The sequence below is a fragment of the Salvia splendens genome, chromosome 1 (genome assembly GCF_004379255.2).
Source record: "Salvia splendens isolate huo1 chromosome 1, SspV2, whole genome shotgun sequence".
Lineage (NCBI taxonomy): Eukaryota > Viridiplantae > Streptophyta > Magnoliopsida > Lamiales > Lamiaceae > Salvia > Salvia splendens.
In genome coordinates, this window is record NC_056032.1 from 40,804,157 (window position 1) to 40,826,219 (window position 22,063).

A 22,063-nucleotide genomic window follows, 5' to 3' on the forward strand; every position below is an offset into this window, starting at 1 on the left:
ATTTGGGAGAAGAATAATGTTTTGAGATGAAAATTAGAGAGGAAAGAGAGATGATTTGAGAAGAGTAGATGTGTGTTTGTGTATATAAATGAGAATGAAAGAGGAGTATTTATAGAATAAAAAAAGAAAAAAATTAAAATTTCAACGGTAATAAAACGGTAATATTACCATTTTTCATTTTTTTCATTTTATTTTTTTAAAAATGATTTATTGCGTCAGCGTGACGACGCCCACTCGCGGGGCGTCACGCCTAGCGCCAGCGCTCGCCACGTGGCGAGCTGTCGCGCGAGCCGTCCCTCCGGAACGAGACGAGACCGGGACGGAAGGCTGCAACGCCGTCTCTTTTCCGTCTCGTCTCTCCGAGACGAGACCGAGACGGTTAAGAGATGCGTTGATATGGACACTTTTCTACTCCGTATATAAGAGTAATTAGTATAGTCCCTCTTTAATCGTTTCTTTCCTTCACTATCTCACAAGTCGCGTCACTTTTCTATAAACGTCCGCTAATTAAATAAAAAAAAGTAAACAAACAATTAATTAAAATTCATACAAAATCTCCTTTTCCTTTGAAATTCTAGTTTTTTTTTTTTAATTTAGTTCAGTTTGATTATTGTTAATGCAAAATTCAATAAAATGTTGAGATATATGGATTTGTCTGACATCTATAATTAAATTCCGATGTCCAGTCTAATTTACGATTAATACATATACCATGTCACAGTTGGGCGTTTGAAAAATGTCCATGAATATCAAAGTGGTTTCTTTTTATTTTGACCAAAAATTATTTTAGTTTTTAATTACTCCTAGCTGTATTGAGAGAAACATGTAGCGTAAACTCGCAGCAAGATTCAGCAAATTTATATCGGATATCTTTCGTATTATTTGAATCTTGTAGGGTGTAGCTATTCAAGAAAGGCAATAAATGTGTCGTTTCTGTATTCATGTATACAATTCCTTGTTCATCAGCAACTAACCTCAAATGGTATGCCATTAATTTCTAGGATTCTCCTATTCATAGACATTTTGAAAATATCATATAGGAGTACTATCTATCTCTATATAAGAGCATCCGCAATGACGGACTTCCCGCCGGACGTTAGACCGGCGTGCCGGATGTCCGCGCGGGCGTCCGCCATTAGGCGAGAAGAGACGGATGCGGACGTCTGCCGCGGATGTGAGGTATCCACGGCCTTCCGGCGACGTTCGTCGGGACATGCGTCGTGACGTCCGCCATTGCAGTTCCACGACGGACGTCCCGATTTTTGATTTTTTTAAAACTCTATATATACAGCGAGACCCTCGTTCGGCTAGCGACAAACTATAGAGATTCAAGGCATAAGAGCATCCACAGTGGGGCGGACGATAGTCCGCCCAATGCATCGGGCGTGCTATCGTCGGCCACTGTAGCTATGCGGACGATGACCGATGCATCGTCCGCCGACGATAGGCCTCTTGACACGCATCGTCCGCGGTATCGTCTGCCCCATTGCGGGTCACACGGACGATAGAACGCGTTTTCTATTTTTTTTTTATTTTATTTCTTCCAAAATCTATATATACACAACAATTCAACACTTCCATTTTCACTCTCCTATATTTCACTCTATCTTCACTCTTCTCTTCCTCTATTTTCAATATGAATTCGGGTGAGTTCCCAAATCTGAATAGTCCCGACGGTCTACTGATGTTCGGCGGTAGTGCACGGTGGCCGAGTACGGACCCTGACCAATACCGCCCCTTCGACTACAACACCTAGTACGATCTGGATTTCAGCACGGATTCGTACGAGCTCTCAGACATGGAGCCATCCCCCACTCGCCCCTCCGCTCGCGGTCGCGCCCCCGTCGCTGCCACCGCCGCCAACCCCGCCTCCCCCACCATCGCCTCAACATCCGCGCCCAAGGAGCGGAAGAAGAGGAACAGACACCGAGCCCAGAAGTTGCCACCTCCGGAGGTGAACGAAGAATTCACCCCAGGGAGGACGAACTACAGCCTCGAAGAAAGCGTTCTTTTGACGAAGTGCTAGGTTGTCATTTCAGAGGATCCAGTGTTTGCCAACAACTAAAAGCAAATCGCGTACTGGGAGCGCATCACCGAGCACTACAATGAAGCTAAGCCGTCGGCCTCGTACAAGCACCACAGGGAGGGAGCAGTTGTGCAAGCATTGGGATCAAATCAAGAAGCAACTCAATTTGTTCTCGGCGGAGTATACGAAGTGCTTGAGGGGGCAAGGCAGCGGCGAAAATTTGAACTATGTGCGCGATAAAGCGCTCGCGTCGTACATTTCACTGTACGGCGAGTTCGAGCACTACTCCTCCTGCCTCGTCGTGAAGGAGAAGCAGAAGTTCCAAGGATGGATTATGTCCATTTCGTGTGCAAGGAAGAGGACGAAGAACACCGCTACCGGTGATTATACGAGCAGCGACAACGGCGCAATTCTGATGGACCTCAACCAGCCGATGTACGAGGATGAGAGCTCCGGCACACGGGTGTCCTCCCGCCGTCCCATTGGCAACAAGGCTGCCAAGAACAAGGGCAAGGCGAAGGCGACGACCTCACAGAACCCGGCCCCGACCCTGGCCCCAGCCCCAGCCCCGCCTTTGGCTGCGACACATGCATACGGGGAATTGGTGAGGGCCGCCAACCAGAGGACGTTGTTGGACACGCACAACGCCCTCAGGCAGACGGACGACCCAGCTGAAGCCGAATACCTCAAGCAGATGATCGAGAATCTCCGGCGCCAGTTGGGAATGCTTTAGACTAGCCTCTTTATATGTAGTGCACTTATTTTTTATTTCCACTTTTGTAACTTTTTTAATTAAGTAAATATAGGATTTGCCTTTAAATTGTGGTGCTTTTTATTTATTTTGGTTGACATATTTGCAAACATAAAAATTAAATACAAAATAGAAGTATAAAAACTATAGGGCGGACTATAGGGCATCCCACTGCAGGTGGAATGTTAGGAGGATAAAATGCTGATGTGGCGGAGGATAGGGTGCCCCATTGTGGATGCTCTAACATATACTTTGTTTGAATCGCTTTTTGGTTTGGGATGGTTTTTTTTTGTGAAATATGTACTTTTTTTAATTTAAATATGTATGCTTTTTTAAAATAAAATCGTTGCATTTTCCCAGTATTCGTGTTGAAATTTTAATTCCGTAAATTGCATATTTGTGAATTTGTGAATTTTTATTATTGTGGATGTCATTTGGGATGTCCGCTATTGTGAAATGGGATGTCCTTGTGACGTGACATGAGTTGTTTTTGGGATGTCCGTCGGGACATCCGCCTCATTGCGGATGCTCTATTGGGAAGATATTTTTCTGACAGTGTCAATCCCAATTATAAACATGATAATTTAAAAAATTGAAAATAGAATAGAATACGTGTTGATATTAAATACGAATATATATGGCAATGATAAAATACAAACTATAAATATTGTACAAACTCTAAATTATGATCTGGATCGTTAGAAAATGTTAACAGATGACAAAATAACGGTAACAAAAATGTTAACACAACATCAACCGTTGACATTGTGTTGACATTTTTTGTTGCTATTATTTTGTTATTTGTTGACATTTTCTAACTGTTCAGATTATAATTTGGAGTTTGTACAATATTTAGAGTTTGCATTTGATTAAATTCGGGCGTCGCAATATACCTAAAAATATGTACAAATATTTTTGTAAGCAGGAGGAGGTGTCAATAGTCTGAATTTAAAAACGTAGTACTGAAATTATTGTTAATTCAAAGTATATTTGAGTCCATAAAAATGATTATCATTACCAATATGATAATAATCAATCATGTTGGATGAAGAAAATTTTATTTAGTTGATGAAAGTGATGTTTTTGAGCCTTTTAGGCCTCCCAAGGTAAAAAGTGGAGTAACCTGTGACCCTCTAGCCAAAAACACGAGATATCTTAGTAATCACATCCATTAAAACAACGTTTAACTTAACCATGGTTCTCACGCCTTATTTTTTCCTCGTTATTCATTACTTAGATGTGAATAATAAAAAAAAATTACGAATTTCATTTAAACTAAAAAAATTAATTTGTATGTCCTAGAAAATACTGTATGTCATATAGGAGTACGTACTTCATTCGTCCTACTATAAACGAGGTGTTTCTTTTGAATAAATACTACTGTACTCCGTAGTTAGAGAGTTAAGTGAAGAGAAAATAAAGTAGATGCAATTAATACAAGTCGCAAATATGATAAGACGGGATGGAATACTTTTTTTTATTTGCCACAAAAGACGTTACATTTTTATTTAAAAAAATATAATTCTATCGTTAATAGACTCAAAGTACTTTTTATCTCCCTTCATTATTTCTCAAATTATATTTGTTCTCTCTATATTACTAATATACTATTCAAATACTTTATCTTATCTACCTATACTAAGTAATATATATCTCCTGCAATGCCCATACACTAGGTCATGCACCTTGTTCCTCCATTGTTTATGTCATAATACTTCTGGCTTTTTTAAATATGTTAACCTTGTTGACAAGTCATATATATAAAATATGTAGTACTCCTACTATATTAAGCTCGTGAACATGTAGGTAAAATATAAAATATTAAAAATCTTGGCAATTATATATAACTCGATACCAATGTTGAATGTGATTAACACATATCCATTCTCACGTGAATATAATAGTAACATGTTAACTCGCGTACACATCAAAATATAAATGTGGTGGTGACATTTTACAATAAACAGCTAGGCAACATCCACAACAAACTATATATTTTATTAATGTCGACCGAAGCACTAATTGGCTAATTTTCTTGCAAGTATATAATAAGTATTATTTAAAAATATGCCGTATTGTTACTAATACAACATATATAATGTTATTTACACGATGATAACAGGCAACACGATTTAAACAAAACAAAATGCTAATATAACAGGCATCTTTTGTTGTTACCAGCGGCTTAAAAAAGGGTAAACACTATTCAACTCCAATCCATAATATATTAAGAGAGAATAGTTGTTATCATTTCGTAGTTAACACTCGAATCTAATTTTATTTGATCAATTTCCTAAATGTATATACACACATCATAATTTTCATAATGTCATTAATTTCATCCCTTATAATTTGGAATTTCACATTGAAATTGATTATTCACACATATACCATTTGACACGATACATTTTTGATAAAATCTTAGCAAGTAAAAGCATATATGATGATAAATGAATGTTAGTGTATACAACCCAATGCAATGTGCAAATTTACATATATGTTGGATGTTATCCTAAATTTATTTGTAAATACTGACATACATATAAAGTAGATGAATTTGTAAATTTGGGGTCCTATTGTTAGATAATAGTCCTTATCATGTTCAACTTTGTGTGACCTTTGGGGCAGAAAAGATCTTTGCAACCATATTGTATATTATTACACACACGTATTATAACACTTTGAGAAAAATAATTGTTGGGCTCACGAGTTGTCCAACTCCAGGCATCTCCATCATAGTACCACACAAACTTAAAAAAACATTTCCTCAACCTCATCAATTGCACTTTCACTTTTACTAGTGGATACTTTTTCATTATCCATATTATGTTCTTTTCAAGGATATTATTAAATGAAGAATGTGATAGAATTTTATTTTCTTCTCAATTCTGTACCAAAACTGCTATAGTGTTATATTTTTCTCCATAAAACAAGTTCTCAATTTCAGGTACCGCTTTTTAATTTCCTATTGATGCAACAGCTTACAGATTTGGTTGATTTTTTATTATCTTGATAAGTTTTTATTTTTTATTTTTTATCATTTACTTCTTAAATATAATTGTCAGTGATCATTGTTATATTTGGGTAGGAGGCACTCATTATATATCTCTGTTCTTCTATGTTTAGGTAGGCAACGCCTAATATATTGCATTTTATATTTGGGTCACTCATAAATTGTTTTTAAATTCTATCAAAGCTTTGTATTTGATTTAGAGATGCGATGAAGTCACTACTTTCTAATTTATGAAGATGGACATATAACGACCTTACGATTTGCCTCTTAAATCTTGTTTTCTTTTTTCTATTATGATGTTTGTTGAATATTTGTCATAGACCTTATTTGGGCTGTCTATTTTTTTTTGGCCCATGCAGAATTATTTGGGCTGAGCCCAAATCTCTTCCCTCTACTTTCAGATTGTGCCACGTGGACTCTCACCCGGATCATGGCTTAGAGCCGTTGGATTGAGTCTTGTGTTTGTTATGTGAGAGGCGACCCTTTCACTTCTCATTCACTCTGAATACCCTCTCTCTCTACTCACTCGATTCAGTGAATTCTCTTTTCTCTCTCTCTTCTCCCTTCTTCTCCGATGAGTTCTCCGGCGGTTTCTCTCGAGTCTTTCACTGTTTCTTTGTGTGATTGACTGGTGGTGTAGCCGATGAAGGCAACTACTTCGGTTGCCGGTATGTTTGTGAGACCTATGGTTTTGGTGTGTGAGAGAACTGGTGCGAGGTTGTGTTTTGTGGTTCTAGATCCGGTGTGAAGGAGTTGTGTGGTGTTGATATCTGCGGTGTGAGGTGAATCACTAGTGGATTCAACGTTGCTCCCTTGGGTCTGGTTTCTGGATAATAGATTTGTTCTATAGGCGGGTGGCTGAGCCATCGCCTTGATCTGCTCTGTGTTCTTCTTGTCGTTTGGTTCACTTGTGTACTTACTTTAGATCCGAGAGGATCTTGTTTGGTATTACTAACAAGTGTATTCAGTGTGCAGGCTGATTAGAATCAAGAAGCTAGCTAGGGTTTCTTTCTGGTTGTAATAGCTAGTTGATTTTCCCTTGTAAACAAGCTTGTAATTCTAGATTAATATCAACCGCTTGGTTGAGAGTTTGGCTGAGCTCTCTTATAAGAAGAATAAAGAGGTCTCTGTATTAGTGAACCCGGATTGGTTTGATCCCTACAATGTTGTTACATTTTTACAATCGTTTACTTGAATTGTGTTAGAATAATATCGCATAGAATCAGGAAATAATATGTAATCGATTTGGAGTATATCTTGCCAAGAGTAGAGTATCATTCATTGTAAATTAGGTTTACTTTACATAGAGTATAGCTAGCCTATAAATTTGTAACTCTGTATTATAATTCAGTGAATAGAAAGAATCCCATCTACTGATTATAACATGGCTTCAGAGCAGAAAAAACGATCCTAGGCTCAGAAAAATTTCATCATTGCCAATACCAATTCTCGACCTTTTCCAGCCAGAAATCAAATCCAGAAACCACATCCTACAGCAAAAACATGTCAGATACAGAGGAGGAGACGAAACCCAATCCAGATCAGATAAAAAGCCTATGAAATTGCAAGAGCATCACTGTAGCATTCAAATTGAATGGAAAAAATTGCCCTCAATGGTCTCGACTAACGAAAGTCAAGATAGGGGGCAGAGGAGATTACTCCTACATTAGGAAGGAACCTCCAGAAGCGGGCCGTAAGGGGTTCGACGAGTGGGAGGAAAACGACCTTGTGGTGTTCTCGTGGATCGTCGACAACATTGAAAACGAAATTGTCGCCGACTTTGCGCATCACCTGACATCAAAGGCTTTGTGGGACAGCCTCGCGGTCACGTTCGAAAACAAGGCAGACCGCTACCTCATCTACGACCTAGAAGAAAAGGCGATCAATATCAAAAAGGGCAATCTCGATCTGGAAACATACTACCGGAGGATTCATGGACTATAGATCAATGTAGATAGCTGTCAGAAGCAACCTGTCGACTGCTGTGATAAGGGGATCGATCAATTTTGAACTCATTCGAACTCAAAATGACTGATCAAGTTCTTGACCGGATTGAATCAAGAGTATGACCCGATCCGGCGGGATATCCTGAAAGAAGAACCAACCCCATCAGTAGAAGCGGCATATGGGTGGGTGAAGACGGAGGTGGCTCGACGTCGCATCATGCCACCGACGTCGTCCTCACCCACCGGAGAAGCCAATGGTGGGGACACCGATTCGTTATTTGGGGAGGAAATTGGACACGGCTTCGCCGCACAAAGCAACCGCCCGTCACAAGCAACAGCCAGCCACCAGCCGACCGACGGGAAATCGCCTAGACACCTCGAAGTTATAGTGCTCCCACTGTGGGAAGCAAAAACATACATGGGAGACCTGCTTTAAGCGATTGGGCTACCCCGAATGGTGGGAGGACAGGCAGAAGGCTAGGGCTACCCAAGCTCAGGCGAAGATGGCCGTCGGGGTGAACGACGATGGGGCACCGCGACGAATCGAAATCGGCAACCATGGGGAAATGACAGGACCGGGCTCTGGGAAGTATCAGGTGAGTTCGCCGACCGGCGGCAACGTACAGGGCACCAGAAATTTCGCGGAGTGGATGGAGCCGATTGGCGGCGAAAAAGGAGGCAACGGGTTTGGTGCATAACTTATATGGTTTTAACATTGGATCCCCCAGAAAATGAGAATTATGAAAATAGACCCCATCCTATTAAAACCAACCCCCCTGACTTTCTGAAATTCGAAAATAAAACTCTAAATATCCAGAAATTACATAACTGCACCAATTTTGTGCATGTTAATCAATTTGCACCCGTACGAGATATTTCCGCTGCGTTTCATGTTTCTAGTAATACAAGTACTACGGGTTGGATATTTGATTGCGGGGCAACTGATACTATGACACCTTATCGGAGTGATTTTGTTGATCTACATGATGTTGCTAAATCTTGTATTAAGACTGCAAGTGGGGAGTTTATTACTGTCATGGGGCGGGTACTATTGAAATATCACCTACTATCCGGCTCACGAATTATTTTTATGTTCCCACATTATCCCAAAGATTGATGTCTATTAGTCATGTGACTAAAGAACTGAATTGTACACTCTTAATGCAGCTTGACTTTGGTATTTTGCAGGATATTCCGACGATGAGGATTTTTGGGCGTGGCACTGAGAAACAAGGACTCTACTACGTGGACGAGATAGCTCAAACTGGCAGTGCAATGTTGGCTCACAGATCCACAAAACAGGAAACTTGGCTCTGGCACCGAAGACTAGGACACCCTTTTCCTGGTTACTTTAAATTGTTTTATCCGAACCTTTCAATTCCTTCTGATTTTTCTTGTGAAACTTGTGTTTTGGCCAAGAGCCACAGACAGTCTTTTAAACCTACAAACACTCATATGAAATCCATGTTTTCTTTAGTACATTCTGATGTTTGGGGTCCTGCACCAATTGTTGGTGGGAATGGTTTCCGATACTATGTGATTTTTGTTGATGACTGCACTAGAATGACATGAATATATTTTTTGAAAAATAAATCTGATGTGTTTGATAGATTTACCTCTTTCTTCAAAATGATCCAGACATAATTCCAAACCACTATTAAAACCCTTAGGTCAGATAATGGGAGGGAATTTGTTAACAGTGATATGATCCAGTTTTGCAAAGAAAAAGGCGTAATCCACCAAACCTCTTGTGCCTATACACCTGAACAAAATGGGGTAGCAGAACCAAAAAATAGGACAATCCTAGATATGACCCAAGCTATAATGATTGACTCCAAAGTCCCCAAATACTTTTGGCCAGAGGCAATTGCTACATCCATCTATCTCATAAACTGTCTCCCCACCAAGATCCTAAACATGAAAACCCCACTTGATGCACTATCCAAACAAGCCAAGATACCCGAACACTTGAACCTCCAGCCCAAAGTCTTTGGTTGTTCCGTCTACACCCATACCCCTAAACATGAGAGAACCAAATTGTTCCCGTGTGCAACCAAATGTGTCTTTATAGGGTATAGGGTGAACCAAAAGGGATACAGATGCTTCGATCCCCACACTCGGAAAATTATCACCACTATGAACTGTAACTTCCTTGAAACCGAGTTATTCTATAACACCCACCTTAGTAGTCCGGGGGAGAAGGGTCCAGATACTCTAATTTCGAGGACTATCTAAATTGGGTTGTGCCATTGCCAAGCTCCTTGATCGAGGGTCCAATAGATCCAGTGACAGTCTCTGCTACCGAGCGGGTCTTTCCACAAGAGTCACCTCATCTGCTCCCTAGCAATCCTTCTCCGACGATATCCGAGGGAATTCCCGAACCTTGTACTATTGAAAGCCCGGTTATTGCTAATCTGGGGGATACAGATCTCCAAGAAGAAGATAACACTGTGGATGGAGACACCGGGAGATATGTGCTTCCTCACAGAAGTACAAGGGGAGTTCCGCCGAAGAGATATTCCCCTGAAAAGATAGGGAAGAAGAGTCGCTATGGGGTGGCAAACTTTGTTCAAGGAAACCTGACCAAAATGGCCTGGGCTTTTGAAGCTGCACTGTACAAAGAAGAGGAAATTCCACAGTCAGCAGAAGAAGCAATGAAGCATAAGAAGTGGAGGTAAGCAATGCTCATTGAAATGAAAGCGTTGATGAAAACAGTACGTGGGTTAAGAACAAATTGCCCGAAGGAGCTAGAACTGTCGGATGCAGATGGGTGTTCACGATTAAACGAAGACCAGATGGGACTATTGAGAGATATAAGGCACGACTCGTGGCGAAGGGATACACCCAGACATACGGTGTTGATTATGCTTAAACATTCTCACCAGTTGCCAAGATTAATACCGTTAGAGTGTTGTTCTCCATTGCAGCCAACAAGGACTGGCCGCTTCACCAGTTCGATGTGACAAATGCATTCCTACACGAGGAGTTGTCAGAAGAGTTTTCTGATGGGGAAGTCTGCCAGCTCAAGAAGACACTATACGGGCTGAAACAGTCCCCGCGAGCATGGTTCGGGAGATTCACAAAAGTAATGAAGAAGTATGAGTATAGACAGAGTAACTCAGACCATACTCTGTTTCTCAAGAAAAGAAAGGGGAAGATCACGTGTTTGATTATATATGTAGACGACATGATCATTATCGGAGATGATGAGGAGGAGATAGCCGAACTAAGGAAGAATTTGTTTCATGAGTTCGAGATGAAAGACCTAGGCCTTCTTAAGTACTTCTTGGGAATAGAGGTACTGAGGTCGAAAAAGAGAATCTTCATAAATCAGAGGAAGTATATACTAGATTTGCTAGCAGAGATAAGGATGGTCGACTGCAAGCTCGCAGATACTCCAATGGTGTAAAATCACGGATTACAAATAAGGGAGGGAGCAAACTTGGCCGATAGGGGGAGATATCAAAGGTTAGTTGGGAAGCTCATTTATTTGTCTCATACTAGACCAGATATTGAGTATGCAGTTGGAGTAGTCAGTCAGTTTATGCATGCGCCGCAAGAGGAACATTGGGAAACAGTTTTTGAGAATTGTTCAGTATCTGAAGAGAACAACGGAGCATGGACTTCTGTTTGAAAAACACGGACATTTGGAGATACATGGTTTCACTGATGCAGATTGGGCAGGAAATCCGAATGATAGGAAGTCTACTGCAGAGTATTTTACCTTTATAGGAGGTAATCTTGTTACATGGAGGAGCAAGAAGCAGAAGGTTGTAGCACTTTCAAGTGCAGAGGAGGAATTCAGAGGGATCAAGAGTGGGTTAACAAAGGTTCTATGGCTACGGCGACTCATGACGGAATTGGACCTTCGTTTGATCCTTCCGTGCAAATTGTTCTGTGATAACAAGGCAGCGATAAGTATCTCCGAGAACCCGGTTCAACATGATAGAACGAAACATGTGGAGGTAGATCGACACTTCATAAAGGAGAACCTTGAAGCAAAAATTGTGGAGATGCCATATGTGAAATCCAAAGATCAACTGGCCAACATCTTGACAAAGGCGGTGGACTCAAAGTCTTTTCGAGAAGTACTGTGTATGCTAAGTAGGCGGTGGACTCAAAGTCTTTTCGAGATGTACTGTGCATGCTAAGTATCGGAAACTCTGTTACTTAGCTTGAGGGGGAGTGTTAGAATAATATCGCATAGAATCAGGAAATAATATGTAATTGATTTGGAATATATCTTGCCAAGAATAGAGTATCATTCATTGTAAATTAGGTTTACCTTACATAGAGTATAGCTAGCCTATAAATTTGTAACTCTGTATTATAATTCAATGAATAGAAAGAATAATTCAATGAATAGAAAGAATCCCCTCTACCGATTATAACAAATTGTTTCTGCAATGCTAGTTGATAGTATTTTATTTTGGATTGGGCGTTTTGTACCAAATAAAAAAAAACCCTCGATGGTTGATTAAAAGAGGGCAGTCCTTGTCTTCAAATTATGTCCCCCTCCCATCATTAAATGATCAAGGATGAATCACGACTCACATTCCTTTGTCGATAATGATTTTATATTTTGTACTGGAATTAATCTTTTTAACCCTATTCTCACCTTTTGATTGTACAAAAGAGCTTTGTTGCTTAAAAATATACTCCTGATTCTGTGACTTGGATAAATACACACAAACCAAATCCAGACAAATTTCTACTTTGGAGTAAATAAAATAAACATAAGTGGTAGGGTACCAATTTACATGAATTGGAGGCATATTCAATTTGAGTCAAATGTGGTTTGCATAGGAGACAGAGCTGGGCTCTGAAGCTGTACTATTACAGCTGTGTAAGAAGCAGAATATGGCTGTAATAATATGTGTCCACTTATTTTATGTGTCACATTTTGAATGATAACGATTCAATGGGTAATTGAGAGTGCAGTACTATGCAGTAAAATGAATCCAAACCTTTTGATTGAATGAAACAAGCTATTCAAAGAAGTGGAGGATGGCCAAATACATAATTAACAAGAACACACTACAGTATTTAAAAAGCAGTGGACAATTTCTCCAACTTCAGTTTCAAGGGGAACTATACATTCTATACTGGAGTACAACAATCTCCTCATTGAGACCTGCATTTCTCATCGAATGAAACAGAAGCGAATTGCTACTTCTACGTATCTGAGACACGTTGCGTAGGGAAAGGAAAGGCGATGATCATTCTACGACCATAATACCTGTTAGGTAGACTTGAGATTGAATGATGCTACCACCAATCCAGAATCCAGGCATTACCATCAGACCTACTTTAGGTTTCGCATCGCCTGCTTCTACGACAAAATCCTTCACAGCACTTTCCATATAAACCTCTGAAAACTCACTGTCTCGCTTCACCTGAAAAATCTTAACTGGAGGCTCGAACGAATGCACCAGCCAGATCGCCTTAGCCAATTTCAGAAATGCCTGGTAAAAGGTCGTCCTCGGATGCCCTCCACTCATTATGTAATGCTGTTGATCCAAGTTCCCAAAAAATGATGCTTCCACTTTTTGATGGACAACAGCAAGGTATTTCCTCTGGCAAAACTTTCCAAACAAAGAATCTGGATTCTGTCCCACAGCTTCAAGTGGATCCATTTCCCTCAAACTAAGATACTCTTGATATAAATTCTCTTTTGCCTCGGCCTGATTATCATGTTCCATGCAGAAACTCTCGTCCTGAAACCCGATAAACATTCTCTGGCAGATATGAGACTCAAAGGCATATTTCTTGTGAGCCCTTTTTGCATAGACGATGTTCGGTTCAATGGACCTTGCTGCAGCATCAAGATCCCACCCGGCTGCTTTCATCATGTTGATTAATGGCTTAGAGAAGTCATGAATGGCCCTGGAGGCGGCTTCTACCGCTGACCTCAAAAGGTCAGGGGATAATAAATCCAATGAAAACTGTCCCGTTTCGCCACCACTCCCTTCTGATTCTTTCATTGACAAGCCCCTAAGCTTCAGGCTCTTCTCGAGTTTTACTCGTTTCATACTAGAATCCTGGATTTGCTTCTCTAACTGAACAATCTCAGAATCTTTATTCTGAATTTCGGACTGGAACTTTTTCACCATTACCTAATATGTCTTCAACAGGCTCTGCTGCTCTTGAACCTCGGCAGCTAACCGAGAGTCTTGTGGAGAGACACAAACTGGTTTGGGGTTGTGCTCTCTGTATAACTGCTTGAGTTCAGAAAGATTCTTTAGCTCTGATGTTACAAGCTTGTCTGCAGCTTGAATTTTGTCGGGGTCATAAGGAGTATGAGCAGATTGTAGCTGGATGTAAACCAACTTCAGGGACGAAATGTTTGTAAATATCCTAGATACTAATGTTTCCATAGCTTGAGGGTTGTGATTTCTTGCCTCTTCCATTGGTTGGGGGTGAACTTTTTGGTTGCTGCTTTCACGAAGTTGGGTATCCTTTCCACCACTGTGTTGCATATCTACTTGTACTGATGACAAAACTCACCAAATTACTTGTTGAAGCAACAACTGCAAACAGAAGAAGGTTGTAATAACAGCCTTCATTCTTGCACAAGTAAGATCAGTTTTGTATAGTGTAAGGGATTATCAACAACAGTCTTTTACCCATTTTTGCACTAGAATTGAACTGTTTTCAGCTCATAAAACAAAAAACTAGTACAAAATTATGAAAATAACATTTAGAAAGCAATGTATTTAGGGAGAAAGCTGTGATGTGCAATGGATTTGCCCTATAATCCACTTCTCCTTCCCTTCCCTTTCACCACCAGACAAAAACAAAAGGAGTATACCCTGCTCTTTCATCATGGCTAAGAGTTAAATGATTCCAATTTCCAATGCTCCATTCTACCAGACACCAAACATAAAGCTTATAAACCTATCATATTGTAGTTGGTGAAAAAATATCTTGGAAGCAAACTCAACATTCTTAATTAAAGCAACATAATTCAAAGGGATTTTACCCTGTATACTCCATGGCAATGGCAGCATGTAACAAACAAACATTTTTGAGGTCTCGAAAGATGATACAATCAATGAATTTGCTGGCATGTTATACAAAGAATTTCAGCACTTTGCAAAAACAGGGGTGGAATTTGACATCTTTCTTAACATATGAACATTTCCAGTACCAGAAAAGTTAATGCATCCTAATCTCTTCTTCGCATTTACACCCATCCCTTTAATCTACATATTTATCTCTTAATTTTCAATCTTCACTGAGACTTGGAATTTGCTTCATTACCACTCAAATTCAACACAATCAGCTTATGACTACAAATAGCAGTTAATTAACATAAGCGTGGAAAAGGAAGCAGAGATCTCACCGGAGAATTGAGCCTGGGAGTTGAGAGTAGAGATAGAATGAGCTTAGGCTGTTGGCATGGAAATGTTTTTTCGACAAAAGGCAATCCATTACTACAAAGTTCAAAATGTGAAAAGTAAGAAGATATTGCACAACTCATTAATTTACTACTTATAATGTATACATTAAAAAATGCATTATGAATTGAATCTAATTCATAATTTAAACTTCTTGTCATGATGGAGGGCTACATGAAATTTGGCATGACAAGTTTGCTTTGCTTTTGGCCTAAGTTTAATTATGTCGTGCAATTCATTTCTAGATTTAGTTTGTCTGCAAAATTTGATTCAAATCATGTTTATTAATTATGCCATGCGATCAATTTACAGATTTAGTTTGTCTGGAATGTTTGATTTAAATCATTAGATCAGTTTTGCTTCAGAGGATCAATACAAAACTTCACTAATTTGCTGAATACAGATTGAACTACGTAAAGTAGAAACTACTATATTAGAAATGGGCCACTCACCCCTTAAAAGGCCTCATAAGGGGAAGGGTTATCCACACTTATATAGATTAGATTGGATCTTCACTAAGTCGATGTAGGATAGAATTTAGAGAATTTAACATACTACAAAATTGTAATTTTAGGTTTAGCTAAGTCAAAAAGTCATCTTTTCGCAATACTAAATACATCTAGCTAATACATTAATTCCATCTATATCTCATTAATTGAGAATTAATAAACTCCATTGCTCTCATTAATTCAAAAAAGGAAAGAAACCTCACATATTCTTCCACAATTCATCATTATCCCCTCACACTTTACCCATCTTGGTGGCACCGCGCAACCGCACTGGGCACGAGCAGTGCTCCCACCAGACCATGCCTCTGCCCCGACATCCTGATCCATGCCCGTCCCCTCCCACGCAAAGGACGCCACTTCCCGCCAAGCCACAATGGACGGCACGACACCCTTCCAAGTTCTAACATCCATTTCAGATGCTCTAAGTACATACTCATAAAGTATATAATAAAAATAATATCATGAGTTACATAAGATGAGTCAAGCATGTTAAGTGCATGAAGAAATTATATTTTATTGTAATAAATAATAAGGAAAAATCGAAAGATAGATGCATATAAGTTTATGTCAATTAAGGACGAAAAATTGTATTACTATTAAATTTGTAGAAAGTAAAAGTTTGATAATATTGTTTATTGGAGATCCAAATGATGGTTTCTATAAGTCTATGTATAAAAATTAAAAAGTAGAGTATTATCTAAATTTTGGGTGCTTTTTGCAAAATGCACTGGTAAATAAACGTACACCGAAATGGTTTGTAATTGTTGATTATTAGTAATTGAATATCCATTAATAGTTTATGATTCTGTTTAGCAAATACTCTTATAAATCAAATGTATTGACTGGACTCTGGAGCTCTCTACGTCCTCGAGCAAGGTGTAGGACGAAAATGCTGAAAAAAATGGTCAAATTTGATTTGCTTGATAAAATATACTAGTACTAAATAGTAATTTAGATTATGTCAGGCCATCCACAATAGGCGCCCAGCGACCGCCCAGCCGAGCGCCGGCACTGGGCGGTTCGCTGGGCGATCTATTGCAGCCGCCCAGCGGGCGATTGGAGAGAGAAACCGCGCAGCGCTGGGCGGTCCGTTCGGCGCTATTGCAGCGCCCGGATCGCCCAGCGCACCGCCTAGCGCGAAAAAATAAATTTTTTTTTTCGAAACACTATATATACACGCTTTGTTCGTCATTTTCATTCGCACCACTTGTTTTAACGAGTATTCTCTCTATCTTAATTTCTGTTCAAGATCAACAACGGTAAATGGATCTCAACAACGAGCCTAGTTCCGGAAGTAGCGGGTCACAAACTCCGGGTGGCGACGGATCCCGTGGAGAAGAGCGTGCTTCAAACCTTGCTCCTGAGCCTGCAGGATGAGTTGGAGGCGATACGGAGGGAGGACGGCGGCAGCGGCGGCGGTGGTGGCGGCGGTGATGGTGGCGACGGCGATGGTGGCGACGGCGATGGTGGCGACGGAGGCGACAGCGACGGAGGCGGCGACGACGGAGACGAGGAGTGAATTGTCACTCCTTTTTATTATTGTATTTTTTTTAAAATTTATGTACTTTTTTTTATTATTGTATTTTTTTTAATTAATGTACTTTTAAAATTATTGTACTTTTTTAAATTTTAATAGTATTATTAAACTTTTCCCGTATATGTCTCGTAAATTAAATTTCGCATATTGTGTGATTGTTAATTATTTCATTTTGTATATATTTGTTAATAGTGATGTGGATATTAGTGGCTAGGCTATGGCTGGGCTATTGCTGGGCTATTTGCTGGTTTTGATGATGTGGCAGGAGGATTTTTAGTGCTGCCGATGTGGCAGTGGCTGGGCTATGGCTGAGCTATTGCTGGGCTATTCCTATCGTGGATGGCCTCATGGACCATATACAAAGTTTTTATATATGAATCAAACAAATTGCATCATTAATTCTTCCTATACTAACACATAAAATACCATTATCTATATGTAATAAAAATTGTTATCAAGTTGGTGGCGGATGCTGTGATCTCATGTGTACTTAACAAAATTGTTTCTTTCCCCCTAAAATAGTCACACATTACTCCGTAATTCATTTATAGGAGTATAAATTTTATAATGACAAGTTATTTACATGCCTCAATTCACTTACCAAGAGCTCACCTAACTTTCTCACCCACCCTCCCTCCCTATACATAATAATATAATAATAATAATAATAAATTAATAACAATAAGTGTAATTAATAAACAATATTGTAATTGTCACCAAACAAAAACACTCGATTTCATTCGAAAAATACAACGTAATCTATTGTGAAACAAATGAAATCATAATTTTGATAACTCAAAAATAGAAGGAAGGAAATGAATTTGTCACATCTACCTAAATCATAAATATGGTTTTCCTTCTTCATATTTTCAACACACACACACACACACACACACACACACACACACACTAAACAAGCACAGAGAGAGATCGGTATGGCTTCTTCTTCCTCCTCTCTCACTGCGTCTAAAGTCGTCCCCTCACGCTCCGCCTTCCCCATCCATGGCTCTTTCTCGCCATCATCCTCCCTCTCTGTCTCCTCCTTCGGCCTCAAGCCTGCTACCTCGATCGCCGCCACCTCCGCCTCCCGCCGCCACGCCCCAATCCCGATCCGCGCATCGGCAGCTGTCGAAACCCTAGGTAAGACGACCGACAACGAGCTGATTGAGAAATCCGTGAACACGATCCGTTTCCTGTCGATCGATGCAGTCGAGAAGGCGAATTCCGGCCACCCCGGCCTGCCCATGGGCTGCGCTCCGATGGGCCACGTGTTGTACGATGAGGTGATGAGGTACAATCCTAAGAACCCTTACTGGTTCAATCGCGATCGATTTGTGCTCTCCGCCGGCCATGGGTGCATGCTGCAGTACGCGCTTCTTCACCTCGCTGGATACGACGCCGTCAAGGTCCGATTTTTCTTACCTTTTAGGCTTTGCTAACTTGCAACTCTTCTCACCTCATATTTCTTCAAACTTTTTATCCCATGCAATCTGTTTTCTTATGTTTGGTGATTGATTGTCTTGTTCCTTGGATCTGATTTACTGTTTTCTTTCTTTTCTTTCCTTTATTTTGTAGTATTTTATTTCTTTTTGGGACATAGTTTTCGAGCTCGATTATGATACTGTTTATGATTAAATTATACTAGTCGATTGAGAAACTTAGGGCTGCAGATTTGGGCGATTTTGTTTTGTTGTTTGCTTATATTTCATTGGATGGTATCTCTTTATTTAAGTTGGTATATCAAGTCAATCTTGTGAGGATATGGAGATTTCATATAGTATATCTTAACTCAACTGTAAGTACCTGGCTAACAGGAAGAGGATTTGAGAAATTTCCGTCAATGGGGAAGCAAGACACCGGGTCACCCCGAGAATTTCGAGACGCCTGGTGTTGAAGTCACTACTGGTAAGTAAAATTGTCCAACAAGTATCTACTACTCATTTGATTAAAAGAAATGTGTTGTGATTGTGATATCCTCTGTTTCTTTTTTTTTGTGTAGGTCCTTTAGGCCAAGGTGTTGCCAACGCCGTTGGCTTGGCGCTTGCAGAGAAGCACTTGGCTGCGCGTTACAACAAGCCAGATAGCAAGATTATCGACCACTACACGTATAGGATTGCTTTACTCTCACATTTGTTTATTAGTCTGTGGTCCATGATTATTGTTATATTACTTGAGTTGATGGCAATATCCATGTCATAGGTATTGTATCCTTGGTGATGGGTGTCAAATGGAGGGTATTGCAAACGAAGCCTGTTCTCTTGCTGGACACTGGGGGCTTGGGAAGTTGATAGCCTTTTATGATGATAACCACATCTCTATAGATGGTAATACAGAAATTGCATTCACTGAGTCTGTTGAAGCCCGTTTCGAGGCTCTTGGTTGGCATGTTATCTGGGTGAAGAATGGTAACAACAGCTATGATGAAATCCGTGTTGCTATCGAGGAAGCAAAGTCTGTAAAAGACAAGCCCACTTTGATCAAGGTCAGATTCTATAGAATTATGAGAAGTCACACCAATGAGGATGATTGAGTCGATTTTTTTTCTAAATCTTAAATATCATAGTAGCAAGACAGATTACTGATCTTTAGTGGAAAAATAATGCGAGCAGGTTACAACAACCATTGGTTTTGGCTCCCCCAACAAGGCCAACTCATACAGTGTGCATGGAAGTGCATTGGGTGCCAAGGAAGTAGAAGCCACCAGAAAGAACCTCGGATGGCCTCATGAACCTTTCCATGTGCCTGAGGATGTGAAGAAGTAGGGATATCTGGGCTATTTTACCCGTTTGGAATTTAGACATTTTCCTTAAAACTTTGGTTTGATTGTTGAGTGCTAAGTCATTCTGTATGTTCTTATGGCAGACACTGGAGCAGACATGTGGCTGATGGTGCTGCTCTTGAAGCGGAATGGAATGCCAAATTTGCTGAATATGAGAAGAAGTACCCAGAGGAAGCGGCTGAACTGAATGCCATTATCACTGGTCAACTCCCGGCTGGTTGGGAGAAGGCTCTTCCTGTGAGTGCTTACTATTTTGGTTATCCTCCATTTTGATTAACGAATTACACATGATATAAACCGTTGGCAATGAACATAATGTGAGAAAAAAACTTCCATTAACAAGGAACAGTGGATATGAATCGAAAGTATAAACTTAACTCCAATTTCTCTCTGTCTGTTAAGTAGCACATAAAATTTTATTTATTGGAGTAATTATTGTTCAACTGTAGTATGTTTTTTACTTCCATAATCTGTCCTCAGACATACACCCCTGAGAGTCCAGCTGATGCCACAAGAAACCTCTCTCAGCAAAACCTCAATGCTTTAGCAAATGTGCTCCCAGGTCTGCTTGGAGGCAGCGCTGACCTCGCCTCATCCAACATGACGCTTCTCAAAATGTCTGGTGACTTCCAAAAGAATATACCTGAAGAGCGTAATGTAAGATTTGGTGTTCGTGAGCATAGCATGGGAGCGATATGTAATGGAATTGCCCTTCACAGCCCTGGCCTCATTCCTTACTGTGCAACCTTCTTTGTATTCACGGACTACATGAGAGCAGCCATGAGAATCTCTGCTTTGTCTGAAGCTAGAGTTATCTACGTGATGACCCATGACTCTATTGGTCTTGGAGAGGACGGGCCAACTCATCAGCCTATCGAGCATTTGGCTAGTTTCCGAGCAATGCCCAACATACTGATGCTCCGTCCAGCTGATGGCAATGAGACAGCTGGTGCATACAGGGTTGCTGTTCTTAACAAAAAGAGGCCGTCTGTCCTTGCCCTTTCTCGACAAAAGCTTCCACAGCTGCCAGGTACCTCGATCGAAGGAGTGGAGAAGGGAGGCTATACCATATCAGACAACTCAACAGGTAACAAGCCTGACGTAATATTGATTGGAACTGGTTCGGAGTTGGAAATTGCAGCGAAGGCCGGTGATGAGCTGAGGAAGGAGGGGAAGGCTGTGAGGGTCGTCTCCTTCGTTTCTTGGGAGCTGTTTGATGATCAATCCGATAAGTACAAGGAAAGTGTGCTGCCAGCTGCTGTAAAGGCCAGGGTTAGCATTGAGGCCGGAACAACATTCGGGTGGGACAAGATCATTGGATCGGAAGGGAAGGCGATCGGAATTGATAGATTTGGAGCTAGTGCACCTGCACCCAAAATATACAAAGAATTTGGCCTCACAGTTGAAGCTGTTGTAGCTGCAGCTAAACAACTCTGCTAAGCTCCAAGGGAGGGAGTGTTCCTAATAAAAGAGACAGATTTTGTTCTACGGTTCTGTTTTGTTTTTTGAAATTGTGATAAGAGGAGAGAGATTAGTCAGTATGAATGCTACTGGATATTTTACAAAGTCAATTTCAGTTTGTAACTTGATACATTTCCGATTAATTTTGCGCAAATCCTGATGAATTTTGACATTTGAAGGTGTGTCACACATGTTTAACTTAGTGGTGTGGTATTACTAAGAAGAAGAGGTGGGGTCATCAATAGATCTATCAAGGAGATAGTTTGTTGCATGCGGTTTTTTTGACGTATTTTATTTATATTTTGGTTAGTTGAGAATATCCCACCTATTTTTTAGACTTTTCCTATGGTGGTGAAAGCCATGTCACCACTGTGTATCGCTGATTCACTTACAATGATATTCATACAGACACTATTTATATATTAGTGGGAAGTACACCCATAATTTTTCATTTAATATGTTAAGTTTATAATTCGATATAGTATTGCATATTTATATAACAGAGGATAAAATCAGATAAAGGAAAATAAAAGAAAAAGTAGTGAAATTAGTGTTAATGGTTTTTTTGGTCCATTTCTTAAAATGGAGAGTTTCTATTCCTCAGAAACGGATTAAAAAGGAAAAAAAATTCTACTACTAAG

At 40.1% G+C, this 22,063-nt stretch overlaps 1 protein-coding gene and 1 pseudogene across 1 annotated transcript; one reads left to right on the forward strand and one right to left on the reverse strand.

Moving 5' to 3' along the window:
* Positions 1–12,754: 12,754 nt before the first annotated feature.
* On the reverse strand, positions 12,755–15,161 carry LOC121803152 (annotated as a pseudogene).
* Positions 15,162–18,024: 2,863 nt separating this feature from the next.
* LOC121751840 (transketolase, chloroplastic-like) lies at positions 18,025–21,594 on the forward strand. The gene is made up of 7 exons (XM_042146639.1): positions 18,025–18,588; positions 18,997–19,087; positions 19,182–19,287; positions 19,382–19,664; positions 19,792–19,940; positions 20,045–20,198; positions 20,442–21,594. The coding sequence occupies exons 1-7, from the start codon at positions 18,118–18,120 to the stop codon at positions 21,399–21,401; spliced, it is 2,214 nt and encodes a 737-aa protein (XP_042002573.1). The 5' UTR covers positions 18,025–18,117; the 3' UTR covers positions 21,402–21,594.
* The last annotated feature ends 469 nt before the right edge of the window (positions 21,595–22,063 follow it).

Excerpts from the sequence above, each read along its gene's own strand:
- LOC121751840 (XM_042146639.1), top strand. The coding sequence starts at position 18,118 with ATGGCTTCTTCTTCCTCCTCTCTCACTGCGTCTAAAGTCGTCCCCTCA. Across the intron at positions 18,589-18,996 it reads CTGGATACGACGCCGTCAAG|GAAGAGGATTTGAGAAATTT; the intron begins GTCCGATTTTTC and ends CCTGGCTAACAG. Across the intron at positions 20,199-20,441 it reads GTTGGGAGAAGGCTCTTCCT|ACATACACCCCTGAGAGTCC; the intron begins GTGAGTGCTTAC and ends ATCTGTCCTCAG.